General features: G+C 40.5%; 1 protein-coding gene across 7 annotated transcripts in view; it reads left to right on the top strand.

The window, feature by feature from the left end:
• The first annotated feature begins 533 nt into the window (after positions 1–533).
• LOC147890901 (flowering time control protein FCA-like) overlaps positions 534–20,380 on the top strand; it is a 62,317-nt gene continuing 42,470 nt past the window's right edge. For 3 of the 7 annotated variants that reach the window (XM_087389392.1, XM_087389389.1, XM_087389388.1), the window contains exons 1-6: positions 534–947; positions 1,039–1,109; positions 11,448–11,526; positions 13,272–13,354; positions 13,568–13,619; positions 13,802–13,869. In XM_087389392.1, coding sequence (XP_087245518.1) covers positions 644–947; positions 1,039–1,109; positions 11,448–11,526; positions 13,272–13,354; positions 13,568–13,619; positions 13,802–13,869 — 657 coding nt within the window. In that variant the 5' untranslated portion in view covers positions 534–643. Of the gene's footprint in view, positions 948–1,038; positions 1,110–11,447; positions 11,527–12,493; positions 12,664–13,271; positions 13,355–13,567; positions 13,620–13,801; positions 13,870–20,380 lie in introns of those variants that run through there. The other 4 variants (XM_087389395.1, XM_087389391.1, XM_087389390.1 and 1 more) reach the window with 3 other exon arrangements.

Raw genomic sequence — 20,380 nt, 5'->3', positions numbered from 1 at the left:
TAATTGTAAATCTTTGCTTTAAGGGGTCCTAAGAAGGATCCACAATGTCGTGCAAAGTGTAAATCAAGGCTTAAAGATTAGTGTGAGAGGCTACATAGAGTATACCTTCTAGGTTTGTCTTTTGTTCATGACATTAAGTATCAATGGATGGCCTCATAGGTTTCATATGCAAGTTAAACAGTGCGTATCGAATTATTGCATTTATCAAACGAGTCAAAGGAACTTAAGGTTAGGCTAGATGATACTTTATTTGTATTTATTTATTTATTGGTTGGTGGTCCACTACGAGGGGCACATTTGCACTGCCACGAAGCAAGAGACATCTTGGTGATCCAGACAGCCAGCGGAGGCAGACTGAATGCTCTATTGCGGGAGGTGGTGGTGGTGCTTCGCAAGAAGGGGTGGGATGATAAAAGCGAGGGTGAAGGAGAGTGGGGAAGTGGAGGGTGGGTGAGAGAAAACCAGGTGGAAAGGAAGGGGTGGGTTAGGGAAAACCTGGGGTTAGAGGCTTTTTTTTTTTTTCCCTCCTACAAGGTTCTTCTCTCAAAAGCTTCCATTTTTCAAGATCTTGAATTGTTTTGGCGAAGCTTTCTTCGAGTTTTTCCTTTGCTTCTGTGCTACCTTCCTTCCCTTCTCCCCATCAATGGAAGTCCGGCCTTTGCAGTCCCGCCATCCCTTGTTGCATCCCCCTTTGCAGCCTCCTCAGTTCCCTCGCTCCTCCTCCGGCACCCCCCCCCACCCCCATCCCATCCAAGGCTTCCGTCCTCCCTTGCAGCAGCCTTCCCTTCCCTTGCCTCACCTCCCGCCTCAGCAACCTTCGCATTTCCCTTTGGGCCCTCGCTCTTCGCCCTTCTCCGGTTCTGTCAATTCCGCCCGTGCCAACTCCCCCCTTATTGGCCAGAAACGAGACAGCTCCGGTTTCTCTCATAGCTCGTCGCGCTCTGCTGGTATGGCGTCGCATTGGCCCGATACCGCTCCTGCATGCTTGTTGCATTTTTATGGGTTTCCACAACGATGCTCGTTTTGGGTCTCTTTCAGATGCAGCAGATGGTACGACTCTTCCAAAGCTGTTCGTTGGTTCTGTTCCTCGAAACATTTCCGAAGACGAGGTAATTAACACTTTCTTCTTGTTCTGGTGAGACCCTAAAAACTGTTCTTAAAAGTGCAAATTTTTTTGGGGCTTACGGTGCAAACGAGTTTGATAATTAATTAGGGAAGGCTGTTCAAAAGCATGGTGGTAAATCCTTATTTGTTTAGGTGCTTTAAGATGTCCTTATGTAAGGTGGTTTTCAACTCTGGGCTTTATTTTATTAATCTCTCAAGGTGAAGTTGTGCACTACTTACAAATAGGGAAGGAAGATGGACTACTTTTCATTAGCTTTCTTCTTAATTATCATGATTTAGTCCACCTTCACGTCCTTACGTAGACTTCTCTTGAACTTTCAAAAAAACTCAGTACAAAGACCTTTGTATATATGTATGGTCATTTGTGTGTGAGTATGTGACGACTAGCCCATGGGCATATTTTGTCAAGTTCAAGAAACGGCCGTTGTTCTTTTGTTGGAGCCTCCCTAGCGCTCTCTCTCTCTCTCTCTCTCTCTCTCTCTCTCTCTCTCTCTCTTCAAATTCGTGATTTCATATGTAAAACAGATGCCTAAATAATTTTGTCTACACTTACAAAAATTCTATTATTTCTTTGTGTGTCTTGGAAGGCTCACTAGATGTAAGAAATCTAGGTTTATTGCAATTACTTCAAGCCTTTTCTACAAAATGCTAGAAGGGATTGAGTTATTGCTTAAAATCAATTTTGCTAATGCTCCATGAGCTTTGGAGTGTGATAGATTTATATTTCTACTTGCCGCAATTTTATTCCAAGGCCAATTGCACGGTTTCACTTGTGTTAATGTTTCAACTTTTAGCTTCCAACCCAGAAAAACTAAAATGTAAACTAATTATGATTTTGAAAACATTATTTCCATCTTCTTAAATCTCTAACTATAATCCTCGCACCTCACATGTTCATATACTTGGAGCCTTTTGGGTGTGAAGAGCCCCAATGTGAAGAGCTTCCGGAGTTTCAAGCAAGATCCTTTCACTTCTCTTGTCCTCTTCTAGAGGATTTTAAACGCTCTAAGACTTGCGTAATTTCATTGTGCTAGGTCAACCTTAAAGAGAAAGAAACACACGAGTGACGAGGGGAGAGGAAATGGAGAGGGGAGGGAAAAAGAGAGGAATTATGACGGGCATGTGGGGTAGCATGACTTAAAATGCATGTGGCATGCATACACTATTATGAAATACTAGGATAAAAAGAAATCAATCGTTACATAAACACAAATTTGTAAGTGAAAAGATAAAAAATTGATATGAATACAACACGACTGGTATGGGTGTACCAATTCTGTGGTAGGATGGTGAGTTGTACACATTCATAAAAGGGTTATCTAGAAGTTCATGTGCCAATATACGTCTTGGCATCCAATCTTTGTGCATTTTTGGCACGTTAAAGGCTGTCAAAGCTTTCGTTTTTAAAAAAGAACTTCCCTTTTGTATGTCTCTCTTTCGGAGTTAATTTAGGCCCTTCATAGATGAGTTTTGGACCAGAGTTAATTTAGGCACTTCATAGATGAGTTTCTTGGTCCAAAGTTTTGAAACCCTTCGAGATTGCTCTAGATGCACATAAAGAGAAGAAATTGACTCTCACAATTCATAATTGGCAGCCATTATCAAAACAATGGCATCTCATGGGTGATGAAAACAATGGAAGGCAATCAAGTAAAGGTGGGTTTGGGTCTGCATATTTTGACATTGTTCTTCTTAAGGTATCATGCTTCATATAGTCTTGTACGAATGCTTTTATTCTAGCTATCAAGAAGAAAGATTTATGGAAGCTTGCATATGAGGGTGCTGCAGTCTTGGGACTTCCACTATATTGCAAGCTTGACCTAGGGTAGATCTGTAAAAGGCGACGTGATAGACCTTCACGTATTAAGTTGCCAAGCTTTATAAGTGTCACCTATTGTGGGTGCCAAGAAGGTGCTTAGGATTGGCACGCTTTTTTTTTCGTAAATTCTGTTAATGCTTGAAAAACCATACAACCAGCTTCCCAAAGGAGCTGTCGATGAAAAGAAACAGGTTGCTAGCTCTAAGAACAAGCATCCGTTTCCGGATCTCAGGTTGCTAGCTACAAGAACAAGCATCCGTTTCCAAGATCTTAGGGTTGGCACGTTAAGAACACATGTTTGGAATACTTATGAACAAGTTTTCAACATGGAGTGACTGTCATGAGATTGAAACTTCACTATTTGTTGTGTTTTTTAAAGGATGTGTTTTGCATGTTCCTAGATTCATCTGGATTAATATAAATTTTTACAACAAGAAAAGGTTGATCATAAGGTTTGGATTGTCCTTTATGTATTTTTGAAGTGGGAAAGATAGGAAGGGAAAGGGCATATATTCTATATCATATGCGAGTACCCATAACACAGTAGACTTACATAGGGAAGATGATTCATACAACATACCTATAAGCAATTGCTAGAGACTAGTCAAGACTTATGAGGATGGTTTGAAGGCTTTGAAGCTCCCCTCTTTGGATTTGATTCTTAGTTCAAGAGTCCTGAACATGCCCAAAGGTGAAATTCCAAAGATACAATTACTACAAAGGAGGATAGAGCGGAGTTTCATTGTTACTTTTGGTTTTGGCATTTTCTAAGAAGTAATAGGATTAAATTTACTAAATTGAGAGATAAGTGCACTCTTACTTGTGCACAAACGAGCGAGAGCGCCCATATACATGCAAGCTCGCAATGGAAGACTTGGGTTATGCTAACTGCCTACTTTAATTGCTTATGGCCTTGGCAATCACAACTACATATGCTGTCCCACAATGTAAAGGTTTGCTATGTCTGGCTGAAGTAGGGAGAATTGAGGTTGGAGGAGGCTAAAGGAGTGGGCTGTGGGTGAGAGAGGATAGCTGAGGATGAAGACACTTGAGCTGCTAGTGGGCTGATGCTGAATAATGAGAGAATGGACCGCGTCCAACTGATTGGATTAGGTGATTTGGACTCGACTGTTGCATGAAGCACTAGACCTATTCTGGCCGACTGTTGCCATGTGCCAGCCTGATGACATAAGTGTTAGAATTATTATTATAATTCAGCAGTGACCAATGTAACGTAATAAGTAGGTTAGGGGCACTTTTCTCTCAGTTAGAGTTTTTTCCCCCTAACCATAGTTAGCTCACTAACTACGGTTAGTGAAGGATAAGGTTTTGTCACTTAGACAAAACCCATCTCACTTCTTGTATTAGTCACTTCTTCTATTGCAAGCACTACGTTCAGCTCTCTTGCTTCTTGCTCTCTCACTCTCTCTCGTTTCTAACATTTGGTATCAGAGCGAGATCTTGCTCCTAGCTTCCTAGCCCGCAAGCTCCTTGCTCCCTGCTCACTGATTCCGTACAGCAGCCCACGCTTCAGTTCTTGAGGCGCCGTACACCCTGCGCCGTACGCACTTGCAATGTCGACAGGTCCATACAGCCGTACAAGCCCACGAAGATTCTGAAGTTTGTACATTTGCTGTACACTCGTCCGTACGAGTCTGTATCATCGCACTTCTGTAATGTACCGCACCATATAGCCGTAATGAAGTCATGTCGTACAATAGCCGTACATTTGTCGTGTGACGTACAGACTTGCGTATTGAAGGTATTATTTCGTTCATACAATCCGTACGTTGGATGCGCCGTACATATCTATACTGTATAGCTCATGTGCCCGTACATTCGTGCTTTCCGTACGCTGCCACCATTCCATACATCTATGTAAGCTTGTCCGTACTTCGTACAATTGGTCGTACAGTTGGCTGTACTCAGTCCGTATCTTGTACGGAATCCGTACTGACAGTTGGATGTAAAAGTGTTGCTATACTCTTCATCTAGAAGACTTTTGAGTAAAACTTGTGCACCGAATACCTTTTCAAGTTGCACCCAAACTTCATGTGAAGTCTCACACCCATCTATGTGATGAATGTATGAGTCACTAAGTCCCGATGTTGTGATAGCAAGGGCCTTTTCATATTGGACTATCCATTGTACTTCCCTTTTTTTCAGGATGGTGAACTTCTTGTTCTCCATAATCTTCTTGAAGTGTCCAAGTTTTATCTTGGTACCACAACATATCATGCCACATCTAAGCTCATCACTTCATCAAGGTCAGGGTAGAGCACCCAATGAAAAGTGATCCGTACTGTTAGTTCCGTACAAGTTGAAAGCTTCCGTACACTTCTATTGCAGAACCTTCTGTGCAAGCTCTAACCTTGCAGGTACTCTAGCAGTTGGTTTTTTGGCAGGCATTGTTTGCAGATAGCCATTGTTTGGCTTAGATCTTGCAGAGAATTTGGGGCATTCTGTATTTGTGGGCAGACATTGCATTTGGGTTGCAGGTTATCCAAAATTTGGGGCTTTTGGAATTACACTACAATTTTGTAGTGAAATTTGGGGCTTTTGCTGGTAGAGTGCAATTTGTGCAACATTTGGGCCTTTTAGACCATTTGCCCTCTTTTGTATGCAATTTCCCACAAGAAATTGGGGCTTTTGCAATTGGGTTGCAATTTTGCAGGTACAAGAGCAGTTTGGAAGTTTGCAAATAGTTTTGGACTCAGTACGAGTCATATTGCAGACTTTTGCCACCTTTTGCAGATTCTATTTGCAGATTTTTGGGCATTGAGCAGAGCATTGTGGTGCATTTTGAGCCTTTGACAGGTTGTGACAGTATTTGTCACTTTGGGCATATTTTTCTTTGCAGATTTTATTTGTGCATCTTACATCCCAGGAAGGGACTTTACTTGTTCAGCTTGCTGTATTTCTGAGTTTATCTGGCAAAAATGGCACAGAACAACTCAAATGAGGTGTTTGGGGTTCTCACACAGGAGGATAAGTTGGATGGCACCAACTACTCCTTGTGGAGTTTCATGGTTCGCAATATCTTAGTTGGCAGAAATCTTTGGGATTATGTCAATGGAGATGAAGAAAGACCAAATACAACGCCTATACCTGTCACTCCTACAGCTGGAGGCAGGGGTAGAGGTACATATACTGCACAGATGATTGGAGCAGCCGCTCCAGGAGCTCCCACAGCAGAGCAGAAAAGATGGGACTCTAGAGATGCACAAGCTCTTTTAGTAAATTTTCTTTCTGTCAAGAGGTTCATTATACTTCATATTCGGTCATGCAAGACATCTATGGCAGCTTGGGTAATACTGGAGAGTATGTTTACAGCAAGGAACGATGCTAGGGTTTCCTTTCTGCCGATCCTCTTCTCCTTGCACTGGGGTCTTGGAGACTTTGGTTATATGGTGGTTCCCCTATTAGGTTATTGCAGTGGGAATGGATTGATGAGGGGCACCGAGAGAAGAGCATCCCCTTCTTTTGTTATACAGTTAGAAATCTCCTGAATCACGAGAGTGAAACGGATCAAGAGTTGCTGCTTGCTCTTGCCAGCTCATTTTGCGCCCGGAGATTTCAGCTTTGCAGTAGAGGTTGCAGGCCCTCCAGAGCCCTCATTGGGATAGTTTTCAGATTTCCGCAATTGTGCGGGAAAACTTTGGGCGTAGGCTCTGGAAATCCCTCAGGAATAGAAAGATCACTCTTTTCTTTTGGCTTTCTATTCATGGAGGGATTGTAGTGAATTGTGGAGATCCAGGTTCGTAGTTTTCAGATTTCCGCAATTGTGCGGAAAAACTTTGGGCGTAGGCTCTGGAAATCCCTCAGGAATAGAAAGATCACTCTTTTCTTTTGGCTTTCTATTCATGGAGGGATTGTAGTGAATTGTGGAGATCCAGGTTCGGGGCTGACCCTACTTGTCTTGGTTGTCACATGGCAGTTGAGTCAGTACAACATTGCCTTTGGGAGTGCAGACATCCGAGGACGATCTGGAAAGGTGTTGCTAGACCCTTAGGTGTTCTTCGAGGGACATGATCCAATCTAGCTCTCATTGTACGACGACACTCTATGGAGTCTTGTTCCCTCCAGGATGTTTCCTTCACTCCTTTCAGAGCTGCTCATGCCTCAGTAGACACATCATGGGAGATTCTGGCTAGCATTGCAGCTTGGCATATTTGGAGAGCCAGGCGTACAGAGGCGATGGAGGGTACCCAAGTTTACCCTTCCCTAGCTATGGCCAGTATTTGGACCGACAGAGTACACACTTTGATGGCCATCTGGGCGAGCATGTAGGGATCCTTTAGAGCAACTATTGCTAGGAGAGTTATTTTTTCAGAGTTTGGAGAGGATCTCCTTTCTTCTCTGAGTCTCCCTCAGGGTTGAGGTGGCATTTTCAGCCTCCGCCTTGGTTTTTTATTATCTCCTTTGAGCTGTTTTTTTCCTCATGCATAGCATGACGTATTATCGCATTTGAGCTTGCTCTCGTAGTTTTCATTCATACTTAATGAAGTAATTTTCTTGAAAAAAAAAGGTTTTTTGGAGAGGGTCACGGAGAAGTTCAAGAATTGTCAAATAAGGACAGTAAGATGGAATGCTTAGATACTTGTCTTTCAACATGTGTGGTGGCTTCCTCTACAGTGTGTGGTTTAGCCATTCACTACAAGGCTTATTGGAACCAAATGGAAAGGAAGGAGGAGGATGTAGGAATATAGACAATATCCCATGGGTTGGCGTGATCTCTTTAAAAGAGAAGCGAGGTTTAGGGGTTCTTGATTTGAGAACCCATGCTATGTCATTAGCTACTAAATGGCTACCAATGGGTCTTTGCCTTGTGTTCAAACGATGAGGTGGGTCATGGAGAAATTGCAAGGGAACATTTCAGGCACTTGGAGGACACTTGGTTGGTATGATAAGTTGTTTTCTTCTTTCCTTCTCAACTTGAAGGGCTTAGACTTAGGCAAAGACCTTGTAAGGGCCTAGAAGCTAGTTTGGAAAAAATGTTGAGTGGAAAGAAAGAAAGGATTTGGGAGGGGAAACCATTGGCTCCTGTAAAGAGCTATTAAGTTTACAAACATAGGGTTGATGTTTTGGAAACAACTTGGGAAGCCACACCAAGAACATAGGAAGTCTTTAGAGATAAGCAAAAATTTGCAACGACTCACATCATGTTGATAACCTGTCTCTAGAGACTTCAAAAATTTATCACAACTCACGTTACTCACAAAAATCCTCCATTTCCCATACTTGCAATATTCGGCAAACCTCGTTACTCATGGCCTTCTAAGTTCAACTTTTTTGTTGACGTTAATCTCAGTCAAACTATGCCTTAACTCTACCTTAATCTAAGCCACATATAAGCCGAGCTTAGTCACCAACCCAACCCAAGGTCACATCCAAGACAAGTTTAGCTAGGGTTCATACGAGCTAACCCAAGTTTAATAAACCCGCAGGTGGCGTCCATCTTATTAACTTTGTTCAGGTAAGCCATCAATTGGCATAATGCCTCTCCTTTGAGAGGTCTGATACCCATTTGAGCTGGTAGAATGGAGTAGGGTGTCTGCGCCCTATGAGAAATCTTTAATGTAATGTTTCTATTCTTTTCTAGTAGGTGCTCGAGAGCCCAGGAGCGTATGCTGGACATTCATAAAGGGTCATTATTTGTACAAGCATACGCATACATACATACATACATACATACATGTGTGTCTGTGTCTACACACCTGTGATTTCTTGGATCCTCTTCGGTAGCGTTTGAGAGCTAGATTTCCTACTGCTACCTTTGTGAAGCTTTTTAGCTTTTCGGATTCACCCACACAGACAGGGTTTTGAGTTGTTCTTCACTTGAGTTCATTACTGGGACTCTGGACTCAATGGAAGGATAGAAATCGTAGAGTCTTTGGTGATCCTACTTTTTCCACTTCTCCTTTTTTAGATGCTCTCCGCAGCAATCTTTTTTTGATTGTCTGCAAACCAATTACATAGACTATAATGTATACTTGTCATATAGTGAGATCTTCAGCTGATGTACTTTTGAGCTCCCCATTCAGGGGAGGCCAATGTGTAATATTAACCATCGATAATTTCACCCAAAAAAGAAAAAAGTGTGTGGTGTGTCTGTGTCTGTGTGTGTGTATGTATGTATGTACATACATATATATGTGTGTGTGCACACATACGCGCGCGCACACACACATGCACATACATATGCTTGTACAAAAACCTATGATTTTACTCTGCTTTATATAAAGGTCGAGTTGGAAGATCTGAAGTTTAGAATCAAAAAGCGAATGGCTGAAGTTTTATCCAACTTTTCGCGTTCACCGAACGGTGGGATTCGTAGTCTTGCGGGCTGGGCAATCTCTCACAATCTGCTCGCAAACAGAAACACACTACCAAATCTTCTTGCTAGAGCCCAAGCTCTGATACCATATAAGAAAACAATACAACGTCTATGCTCAACAGATAACAGGATCTCATATGCAAGAGAGAAAAGCAAATAGTATGGAGAATCAAAAATTTGATTACTGTAAAACTGATACAATAGATGGCGCTACCTCCCAGCCATGTGCTCCTATGTGAGAAGCTTCGATGGCATGCTGGAAACAGTAGAGGACGGTGGCTAGATGCTAAGGAATCAGGATTGCTATAGCGAGTGATGATTATGGGCTTCACTGGCTTGCTCTTATATAGCCACCAGTCATAATCGGCTAGACCCAATTGGGAGACCGACCCAATCAGCCCAAAACGGCCGACTGGAGGTCGGTGAAATAGGCCATTGATCACACGTTAGAACCGTGGTGCAAAATACTAAATAATAAAGATCATGACATTGATTCTAAAAAGATGACATTGATTCTAAAAAGAAAAGATACACAAAGGTAGTAAAGTGTTGAAGATGTTTGCTCTTGGATAGATTTCCTTTTAGATAATCTTTACATCACAATAGGCGATTCTTTGTTTCAACAAATTTAAGGCATCCCTATGGGCACTAATTATGCTGTCTTTTTAGCAAACTTTTATCTTTTCACTTATGAATTTGAGTTTATGCAAGCAGCAACGTCTTATTTTTATCAATACCAGCCCTATCATTTTACATAAGCTTAGCCAAGTTAGGTGTTTTCTAGATGATTTATTTGTACCAGATGTTCCTGACTTTCAAGACTTTATGTAGAAAGATGCTTGTGCTTTGGAGAAGGATCTATCCTCGTGACTCTTGTGAACTGAACTGCACTTCAAGAGGGGATTCTTGTGTTTTCTTAGATCTTGGACTTTCTCAATCTACCATAGGATTAGAGGTTGATATATATGATAAACGTGAACAACTTGATTAGGACTGGTTTGGCATTGTGGTTTACACATTCTAAGGTACAACCAAAGAATTAAATAGGTTTCTAGAATCTAGATGGAGGTGGAGAACTCCTTTAAAAGCCAAAACTCCTGCTGCCATAGATGCAAACTCCTACTCCTGTTGATGCTGCCATTGATGCAAGATCCTGCTCCTCGCATGTTCCGAGCTTCTTCCTCTTGGACTCCCTCTCGCCATCACCATAGGCATTCCCTCCTCCTGCTGTTGTTTCCCTCCCTCTGCCGTCCCTTGCGCATGCCTTAACCTCAATCCTCTGCACATCCCTTTGCGGTCGCCTGCGCATGCCTCCGTAGTACCCCCCCTGCACATTGGTGCTCACAGTTCCCCTCACAAAGCCCCCTAGCCTCCTCCCTTGGCCTCGATGGCTTGGGCAGGAGCTCGAAACATAAAGTTCAAGCTTGCATAACCCATCTGGCTAGCCACAAACCGGAAAGCCTCTACGATACGACAATGAAGAGAAATGCAGCGTAGCCCATCCATATGGCAATTTCTGCTTGGTTGCAGAATGGAGAAACTTCCTTGCAAGTGTACTTGGACTTGATAAGAATGAGGCCATTCCACATGCCATGAGCGACAGTTGTGCCCGCTGAGTAGGCCGAGAAAATGAGATACGCGGGGGGTTTTTGTTTTTGCATTGTACTGAAGTTGAAAGTGGCAACAACGCCCCAGTTTACGAGGTTTTTAGTGGCTTAGGCTGTTTTTTTGTTCCAAATGAGCTATGGCAGTTTTGGCATCTTGTCCTGCATTGCATCAGCATGATTTTACCCTAACAAGGGTTGATCTTAGTCTAACAAAGAGTTTATTATTGGTTATAAATGATGCAATTTGTGGGAGATTTTATTCTTCTTATTCTCTGTATGTATGTGGACAGTGGGACCCCTTTATCTTTTCCATACTAATTACCCTGCCCAGCTCTTCAGATCTTCCTTGAATGCCTGTTGATAATACTCCGAAATTGTTTTTCTCTTCTTTCGTTGAAGCAAAGTAAAGGTTATGTTTAGTACTGTATGTAGAAGTGTGCCATTATTTTGAAGCATTTCTGGAAATCAGGTCAATGCAGATAATCTTTTCTATTGATCACGTAAATGTTATCTCTAATCTTGTTCCAAAGTTGATACTAGATTGGTTTTATGTGTCTAGGTACGACGATTGTTTGGTGAGTATGGGAATGTTTTAGAGGTGGCTCTCTTGAGAGATAAGAGGACAGGGTTGCAACAAGGTATTTTTGCATTAGGATCGTATAAAGCTTGTTGAATTGTTCTTTTAAAGTTGAGTTTCACTAGTTTAAATGGAAAATTGAAGTTTCTTGTGATTCGTGATGGGGAAATAAGAAATCATTGGCTATTGACAGAAGGTCTACTTTTTGAAAGGCAGTACTATATTTTGCAAGTTTTAAAGTGGAATTCAGAAACCTTTGGCCATTTCACAAAACATCTACGTTTTGAATCTGAAATAACCAGGCCTCTCAATATGTTTCAGAGGCATTGAGGTAGGGCTTCGTGATAAAAAGGATGGTCGTCTCTGTGGGATGTTCGACATTTAATCCTATGATTCTCTTGTGGGGCATATCTTCTAGCTGTATTAGGGTTCGATCGCATACCAAATCTGACACATAGTATGATTTAGGCAAACTTAGGTGGCGATACCAACCTCAATTCTAAAGGACGGTTGTTTCTGTGGGAGGTTTGATGCTTTAATCTTTTGATTCTGTTGTGGGGCATATCTTGCTAGCTATAGTGGAGTTTGATCCTGTACCAAATCTTTGACGGTTGGTATGATTTAGGCAAACTTAGGTGGTGGCCAATTATTAACCTCAAATTTTCTATAAAGGCTCAAGTTATGGCGGCCTTTTTGTGTTAATTGTGAACAATTATATTTGACAGCATCCTCAATCATGAGTGGAATCATTATTGCAATCATTGTATGCAGTTTATCTTAAAGTAGAACAAGATGGGAGGTCTGGTGTAAATGCTTGGATTATATGGAAATTTTACTTTGAGAGTCATACTGGACCTTAGGCTTGGATTGATAATTTCCTAGCATGATGATGCACATGGGAATGTAAATGACATTTATCTCTATGTTATGTGCAAATTCATGGCAGTCTAATTCATTGTCTACCATTGATGGCAGTGGTGTAGCCAAGCTAATTGAGAGGGTGTATGCTCGCTCAATATTTGTAACAGATGCACGCATGACCAAGAGCCCTCTTGCACAAAGCTGCTGCCATTGTTCTTGATACTTGCTTAGGCTACCCAATTGAATTGGTTGATGGTCATCGTATGGACGAGACACGAATCGCAGCATTTCACTGTGCAGAGGTGGCCGTTTGGTCAGACTTATGTAAAGGTGCCAGGTAGGGCGCCTCATATACCTAGTCATATGGCTATTTTGGAATGAGACTTCTCATTTAACCAAGTACTGTGATGCTGTGCCTCACATGATTCTTGCCATCTGAATAATCAATGATCATGGACATGATTGTGTTGCTTTCAAAGTGTTGGGATCACAGTGGTTTGCCATGAATAAATTATAATCCATGTGGCAAGGCCCTACCTTTGTGAATCAGATTTTACTCAATCAACCATCTTAAGAATGTTTCTGCATGGCAAATCTATGCTACCATGCGGTAATAGATGTGTTGTGTGCTGCTGTTATCACTTTTCTGGACTACAAATATGGTTATGAGTTGAATGTGAAGGGTTTTTATGACCGGGTTGATTATGATACAAAGATACCAGAAGATTGTTGAAAATTTGAATGTCTGACCGTTTATGTGATGATATTTTGAGAATAAAGGAAGGAGCTTAAGGTGAGGGAAAGCCTTGCATCTATTAATACCTCTGATCTGTCGAAGTGTTTTTTCATAGGTTTCTTTGTCCCAGGATGAACGAATATATTTTTTTCCTTTGTTTCACCGGTTACCTTGGGACAATTTAATGCAACTCTTTTTCATCCTGTCAGGTTGTTGCTTTATCAAGTATGCTACTGTTGAGGAAGCTGAGAGGGCTATTCGAGCTTTACACAATCAACGAACTTTACCAGGGGTAAGGTTCAGTACTTCGGAGCTTCCTTCTGAGATCTTTTGGAATATGGTGTTCCATCACCCAGTGAGCTTTTCTTGGATCTTCTTTTGGCCAGATTTGCTGTTTTTAAAGAATTGATTAACTGGTGAAATAAGTTCCAGATTTCAAGGTCTCAGAAACTTTGGTGTGTTTCAGCTCTTCTATCTGATAATAATTTCAGCCTATTTTGTTCAGGGATCAGGGCCTCTGCAAGTCAAGTTTGCTGGTGGCGACCTTGATCACCAAGGTAAAATCAACCATCTTGAGCTGAGGTGGTGGTTAGCTGAATACATTTTATTGTTCTGGTCATTTTTTCTGCAGCTTTTGCATGCAGTGGCTTATGTTTATGTTTGCGTTGTCTGAGAGGTTGGGTGTGCTTGCTTTGTCTGATTTTTATTGTTTTTTTGCTGAACATGGATGCATTTTTAGGTCCTGCAGAACACAAGTTATTTGTAGGCTCACTCAACAGGCAAGCAACTGAGAAGGAGATTGAAGCGGTATGGACCTGTTTCCAATAAAAGAAGCTAAATGTTTTTATGTGGATATAGTGACAGCTGGGATAGAGTGGTCATCTTACGGGTGCTCTTAGTTGGCCCATTTTCCTGGTAGTATGAGGGGTGGTGGATGCCTGAGTTGTACAAAAAGGACCTTTGTTTACATGTAAGCTCATTGGCCTGTTATATGTTCTTATTTCTACGCATGTGTGAGAGCATGGTCAGACAATGTGCACCCACCATCATTCACTTTTGAAGGCCGCAAGAATGTAATAGTAGCTACTATGATGGGGTTGATGGTTTCTAGCCTTGTGGGTAACTATCATGAGGTCAAGAGCTTCAGTGGCCATTATCTATGAAGCACCTAATTTTTACATTACTTATGAGATATTTGTTGTTCAGATGAGCAGGATTCATATCAGAAGTGCATTTTAGCTCATTAGAAGTGTCTCCTTGATGATATTGCCTGATTATTTTTAGTTCTGTTTTAAGTTTTGGATTCAACAGTTGGTTGAATGGATTTTGTTAGCTTTGTAACTGCAAGTTATTGTCATGGATAACTCCCTTTCTGCTTACGTCTATGAAAATGAGAATGCACATATTTTTTTGTATGTGACCTGAGTACACAAAGGAGCGCTTGGGGTATAACTACAACTGCTGTAGTATGTCGTTTATGCGCTGAGCATAATAGAAAGGATGGGTAAAGTTTACAATAATCAATATTTATATTCGTTCATAAATTGAGTGTGTAAACAGGACTTATATTGGGACTGTACTTTGGCTCATTTGAATTGTCTCCTTGATGATAAGGCCTGATTATTTTTAGTTGTGTGTTTTAAGTTATGGTTTCAATAAATATATCAGCAGCTGCTTCGTTTGAATTAGTGAAGTTTTATTTTGTTAGCCTCATTAAGTGCTAGTTATCATGATGGATGGTTCCCTTTGCTGTTTGATTATGAAAATCAGAATGCACTTATTTCTTCTAAGTGACCTGAGTCCACAACAGGGGGCTTGGGACATAACTACAAATGATGTAGTATGTCCTTGTGGGCTGAGCATAATAGAATGGATGGGTCAAATTTACAATGGCCAATATGCATATTCGTTCATAACATTGAGTGTGAAAAGATTTGAGGACAAGTCTTGTAGCCATTGTTAGTTTACTAGCAGAGGAGGGTATATGTAAGAATTAAATGGCTCGGAAAGTGTGGAAATGCTAAATGATGTAAGAATTAAATGGCTTGGAAAGTGTGGAAATCCTAAATGATGAGCAGGACCTACACAAGGTAAATTTGCCATAAGAGACTTGGTTCAACATAAAGTGATGGACAAATTCTTGTTATCATCTAAATATCTATGTGTATGTATTCAGAGCTCTCGTCTTGAAAACGTCAGCCAAGTTGCGCAGTGGGCTTAGGTGATATGAGGATTTTTTCTTCTTTAGTGCTGGTTATTCTGTATCAGCAGTACATGCTTGCTTATAATTCTGTGTTGGGGAGAGCCCCTAGTTGTCACAAACAGTTGTACAACTACGCATTTAATCCCTGTCATCACAATTGAGTCTTTTCTTCCTTCTTGGAGGTTGAATGAACTTCGAGTCTTCTCTTCCTTTTTGGAGGTTGAATGAAAGGATGTCTATGCCTATGTGTGTGAAAGTGTGTGAATGTGTTTCTTTGTTTTGGGAGAATATGTTACAAGTAATCCTTATCATATTGTATGTGGCTATAGTCTCATTCGCTATCTACTGCAATCATTCTAGCTTACTCCAATCAAGGGATGAAGTGGCATATTTGTCCTATCTAATTTTGTTTTATGCTCATTAATGTTAAGCCTTTATTGTAATTAATTTTGGCCTTTGTAGAATGTCCATGTGTAGACATTTGTAATATCTATGCATACTTGGGTGTGTGCACGTCGGTATGCACTTTGCCACATGTCCTTGTAAGCAGATATTTCTATTATGGTTTTATTTGTGTTAGGCACCGTTGAAAAGTTGGTGGGGAATTTATGTCTTAGCTCAATTCAGTACATGGAATTGATGATTTGTGGCCTTGTGGGTGACCCTCATCATAAAGTTGAAACATTGCACTTCTTTTATATGGGAAAAAATGACATTTTTGGGAAGGTTTCCAAATTTATTTAGATACAAATGTCAGCCCTATTATTGGGCATGTAGATTTTGCTGTGTAAAACTTTTGTCAAGTCTTGCTATAGGACTTTGCGATAAATTGTTTGGTTCTATAGTGGCCAAAGTTCCTTTTAGTAGGAGTCTGTGCTATTATGAACAATGTTGTGTACAATTTTATGAAAATTCATCTCCCTATGCGTCATTTCTGAATCCATGACAAAAAAGTTAGATCCGGTTCTATATATTCATGTGCGTGTGCACATGTGCATATGTGAATTTATTTCAATCCGTTGTTTGCCACTAGTGAAGTCTGGTGGGATGTGCATAGGTTGAAAACTAAATGTGAAAGAAGTATGTTGGATTCAGGCACAAATGTGCTCGTGCGCACGTACACAATATATTACAAGAAAATATGTTAGTTTTATAATGGCACTTTAGTTATAGGATGATGTGATCCCAACATGGCTTCTAATGGGAGAAGGGAGATGGAAATAGGTGGGTAGAGACAACCACTTATATAAGGTATGGAAAGAAAAGGAGATCACAGATGAAACTCATTTTTTTCTCCATTGCCACAGGTATGCTCACACGAGAGTACTTCAATTCTTGCCTAGCTGGAAGCCAAAGAATCTACACGATTTATTTAAACATCCAGCCATGCAAGTAAGAAGCTTCTTGAAGGACATACTAGAGCATATGGAAAATTTATAGAAGGTCTTGGGGAACGACAATATAGAGCACTCAACATCAATAAATTCTCAAGTTTTCTTATGCTTTGTAATTATCTTTGGGATGATGTTTGTTGATGGGCAAAATGTAGAATAAATAGCTGTATAGAGCTGAAATGACAATTTGTAGTTGTAATTTTTCAGCTCTGATGGGTAATGCTTATTTTACCCCCCCCATTTCACTTCATTTTTTGTTTTATAGGCAAGTCAGGTCATGAAATTGTATGTTATAAAAGTTGGAAAAGGAAGTTCATGGGATTGTGGACTCTATGCTAAGTAAGCAAGAGGTTTTTCCAAGGTTAAAAAAAAAGAGCACAAATCAATGATATTCAAATATTAGGGAGGTAATAATCACAAGAGTAAGTTTGGAGAACATGCCTTGTAGAAGTCTATGTGGGCACACACATGGATTGTAAATGTGAGGGTCATGATAATTGCATATATGCAATAGTTTAGGGATAAAGTGTAAGAGAACATGTAGACTACTTTGCAAGTGTACAGCTGAAAATTTAAGAGTATTGTGAATTTACGCGTTAAGCTTATAATCAATTTATCTAACTTTCAAAATGATTGATCCACCATGTGTCGGTTGAGTCATTTGAAGACAGAGAATGGAGTTTGGGTATTGGGAAAGTTTTTCTTTTTGAATTCACTTGTACTTTGGTAAGTACTAAAATGAAAATATTCTTGAAAGCCACACGGCTTCTTAGCTCACTTTTTGGTAATGTGAATGCTGATTTCCACGACAAGCATTTTACCTCGATTCGCATTTCTAGAAAGTTTTGATCATCTTAAATCAAGGAATCTTATTCCCCCTTTTTATTTTAGCCTTTCTTTTGACTCTACATTTGTGCCAACTTTCAGTGAGTTTTAGCTTAATTGTTCTTGAATGAAATGTCATTCTAGATTGCACAATAAAAATGAGATTTAAAGTGAACTCGTCTGCCAAAACTTACGCCCCTGCCTTAGTTTCTCAAAAGGATTTGATCTCAAAACATCAGAGTTTTTGCAAGTCTTCTGGGTTTGTTTGCAATCCAAGCATACCTTTTCTTTGTGCTGCTTGGAAGTTTCACAAAACTCCAAAAAAGCCAAGATTTATTGCAGCTGCTTGTGAGACTACTTTGACGAATGTCTCTAAATGGCTAAGCTACTGCTTCAAAGCCATGTTGCCTAGTGTCCATGAACTTTGGAGGAACTTATTAAAAGAGGCAGATGTCCCCTCGAACTCAAGCTGGATTTTAAATGACTCTGTAGGAGTGATTCTTGTTGTAAAATTTTTTAATTCCTCTCGAAGCATTCAGGAAAAAGAGTCTCCTATTCTCCTTCAAACCTATGATTTTACGACGCTTTACACAAAGATTGAGCTGGAAGACCTGAAGTTTAGAATTAAAAATCTAGTGGCTGAAGTTTTCAAGCTGAGATTTGACAAAGATAGATGCAAAGTGCTAAAAGTTGAGAAAACAGCCTTATGCTTTGACTTTTTGTGGCTAAAAAATAAAGATCATGACATAGGTTCTAAAAAGAAAAGATACACAAAGGTAGTAAGTGTAGAAGATGTTTGCTCTTGGATAGATTTTCTTTTAGATAATCTTTACATCACAATAGGTGATTCTTTGTTTCAACAAGTTGTAGGAATCCCCATGGGCACTAATTGTGCCGTCTTTTTAGCAAACTTTTATCTTTTCACTTATGAATTTGAGTTTATGCAACGTCTTATTTCTATCAATACCTGCCCTATCATTTTACATAAGCTTAGTCAAGTTAGGCATTTTATAGATGATTTATTTGTACCAGATGTTCCTAACTTTCAAGACTTTATGTACAAAGACGCTAGAGCTTTTGGAGAAGGAATCTATCCTCGTGACTCTTGTGAACTGAACTGCACTTCAAGAGGGGATTCTTGTATTTTCTTAGATCTTAGACTTTCTCAATCTACCATAGGATTAGAGGTTGATATATACGATAAACGTGAACAACCTGAATATAGTGGTTTACACATTATAAAAATGCCTCACATTGACTCAAACATTTTTGATTTGGCAAAATATGGAGTCATTTCTTCCCAATTCCATAGATTTTTCCGCCTTTGTACAACTAAGGAGGCTTTTATCACTCAATGTAGTAATTTGATCACTTTACTATTACACAAGAGGTATAATCCAAGGAAAATAATGAAAAAAGTTAGCACATTCTTAGATATGAAGTCTTTTTTCTATGGTGTTTCGGCCTTAGGCTTGTTTAGAATGATTGAACATAAGCTGAAAACAAAAAGCAGGGAGCTGAATAGCCCGTTTTTCTTTTAGTTTCTAAAGAGAGTTTGTTTGAGTATACTTGTGCTTTCTAAGTTAGAAATTTATTTTTGCCTCTTTGCAGAAACGAGACATAAGTGTAAAGTGCCATTTAACTTTTTATGTTTTAAATAAGAGAGAGAGAGAGTGAGAGAGAGAGAGAGAGAGATTCTAGTTTTCTGGAAGTTTTTGTTTCTTGACTTGCTTGTTTATTTTTGCTTAAGTCACCTGCTTCGTTTCTTCTTTATTTCTTGTTTTCATTCTCTATTGTTTATTTGACGTATTTTAGTAAGCACTGGGTTTGCTTAAGAGACTCCGCGGGTCTTTAGAAACCCAGTATAGCTGCTTATGCTTGGGCACTGATGACGACATAAGTGTTGCTTTGCTTGCTTAGTATGTCTTCCTTTTGCTTTTCATAAAAGTTTTTGTTTACCTATTTTTTCTTCTCTTTCATTTTCTCTCTCTTTTTTTTTTTTTCCCTTTGTAGATTTTTGATCTTTAGAACAACAAAATTTCTAAATTTGTATGATTGGACTTATTCTAGTCTTACAAAGGTATATCTTTTGTTGGTATTTATTTAGCATGGTGTACGTAGTTTGGGAATATGTGATCTGGAACCAAATTAAGGAGAATCTTAAGATCTCATTTTGATTGTCCATGTGTGCCCACGTTTTGACAATAAGGGCTGATGGTTGTATCAAATTACACAATGTAAGCGCGCAGAGCGTGCCACGTGTGCATTGGGTACGGAGGGTCCCAAGCCCCGCCCCCTAGCCATGCAATGCCCCTCTCTCCTCCAAGAGATCTTGGGAGGGATGAGAGAGAGAGGGCAAATGTGGCCTTTATATCCAAGGCCCCCAATACACACATAATTATGGGATTACTGCCATCAAATTCTACGTGTCAAATGGGTGCAGCCCTGTCACATGAACCATGCTCCAATGCCAACGAGGGGTGAGGCCACCACCTCCAACACCCCCCTGTGGCTAAACCCCGAGGCCAACAAACTTGGAACCTGACCACGGCCAAACACAAGGCTGGGTCAATCAACAAGGACCAGCCGCCAACAAATGCCACGAGTAGGAGCATATCTGCCAAAGACCACAAGGGAGCTGCCACTTGAGAACAAACAAGCCGCCGAAACAAGCCGTCGCTGCAGTAAATGTTGCACTTCAAGTCGCTGACACGGATCACGACAATACGCTGGCACACAGTCCAGAAGCTGTCAGAGCCGCCACACGTCAACAGCACAGCAGCCTGCGAGCGTGTAGGTCCGTAGTTCTTCCCTGCTTTGATACCATGTAAGCGCCCAAAGCGCGCCACGTGTGCATTGGGTACGGGGGGGTCCCAAGCCCTACCCCTAGCCATGC

This window comes from Dipteris shenzhenensis, chromosome 18 (genome assembly GCF_047967505.1).
Source record: "Dipteris shenzhenensis isolate YYH24624 ecotype China chromosome 18, Dip_SZ_1.0, whole genome shotgun sequence".
NCBI lineage: Eukaryota > Viridiplantae > Streptophyta > Polypodiopsida > Gleicheniales > Dipteridaceae > Dipteris > Dipteris shenzhenensis.
This window is presented reverse-complemented; position numbering and strand designations above follow the sequence as displayed.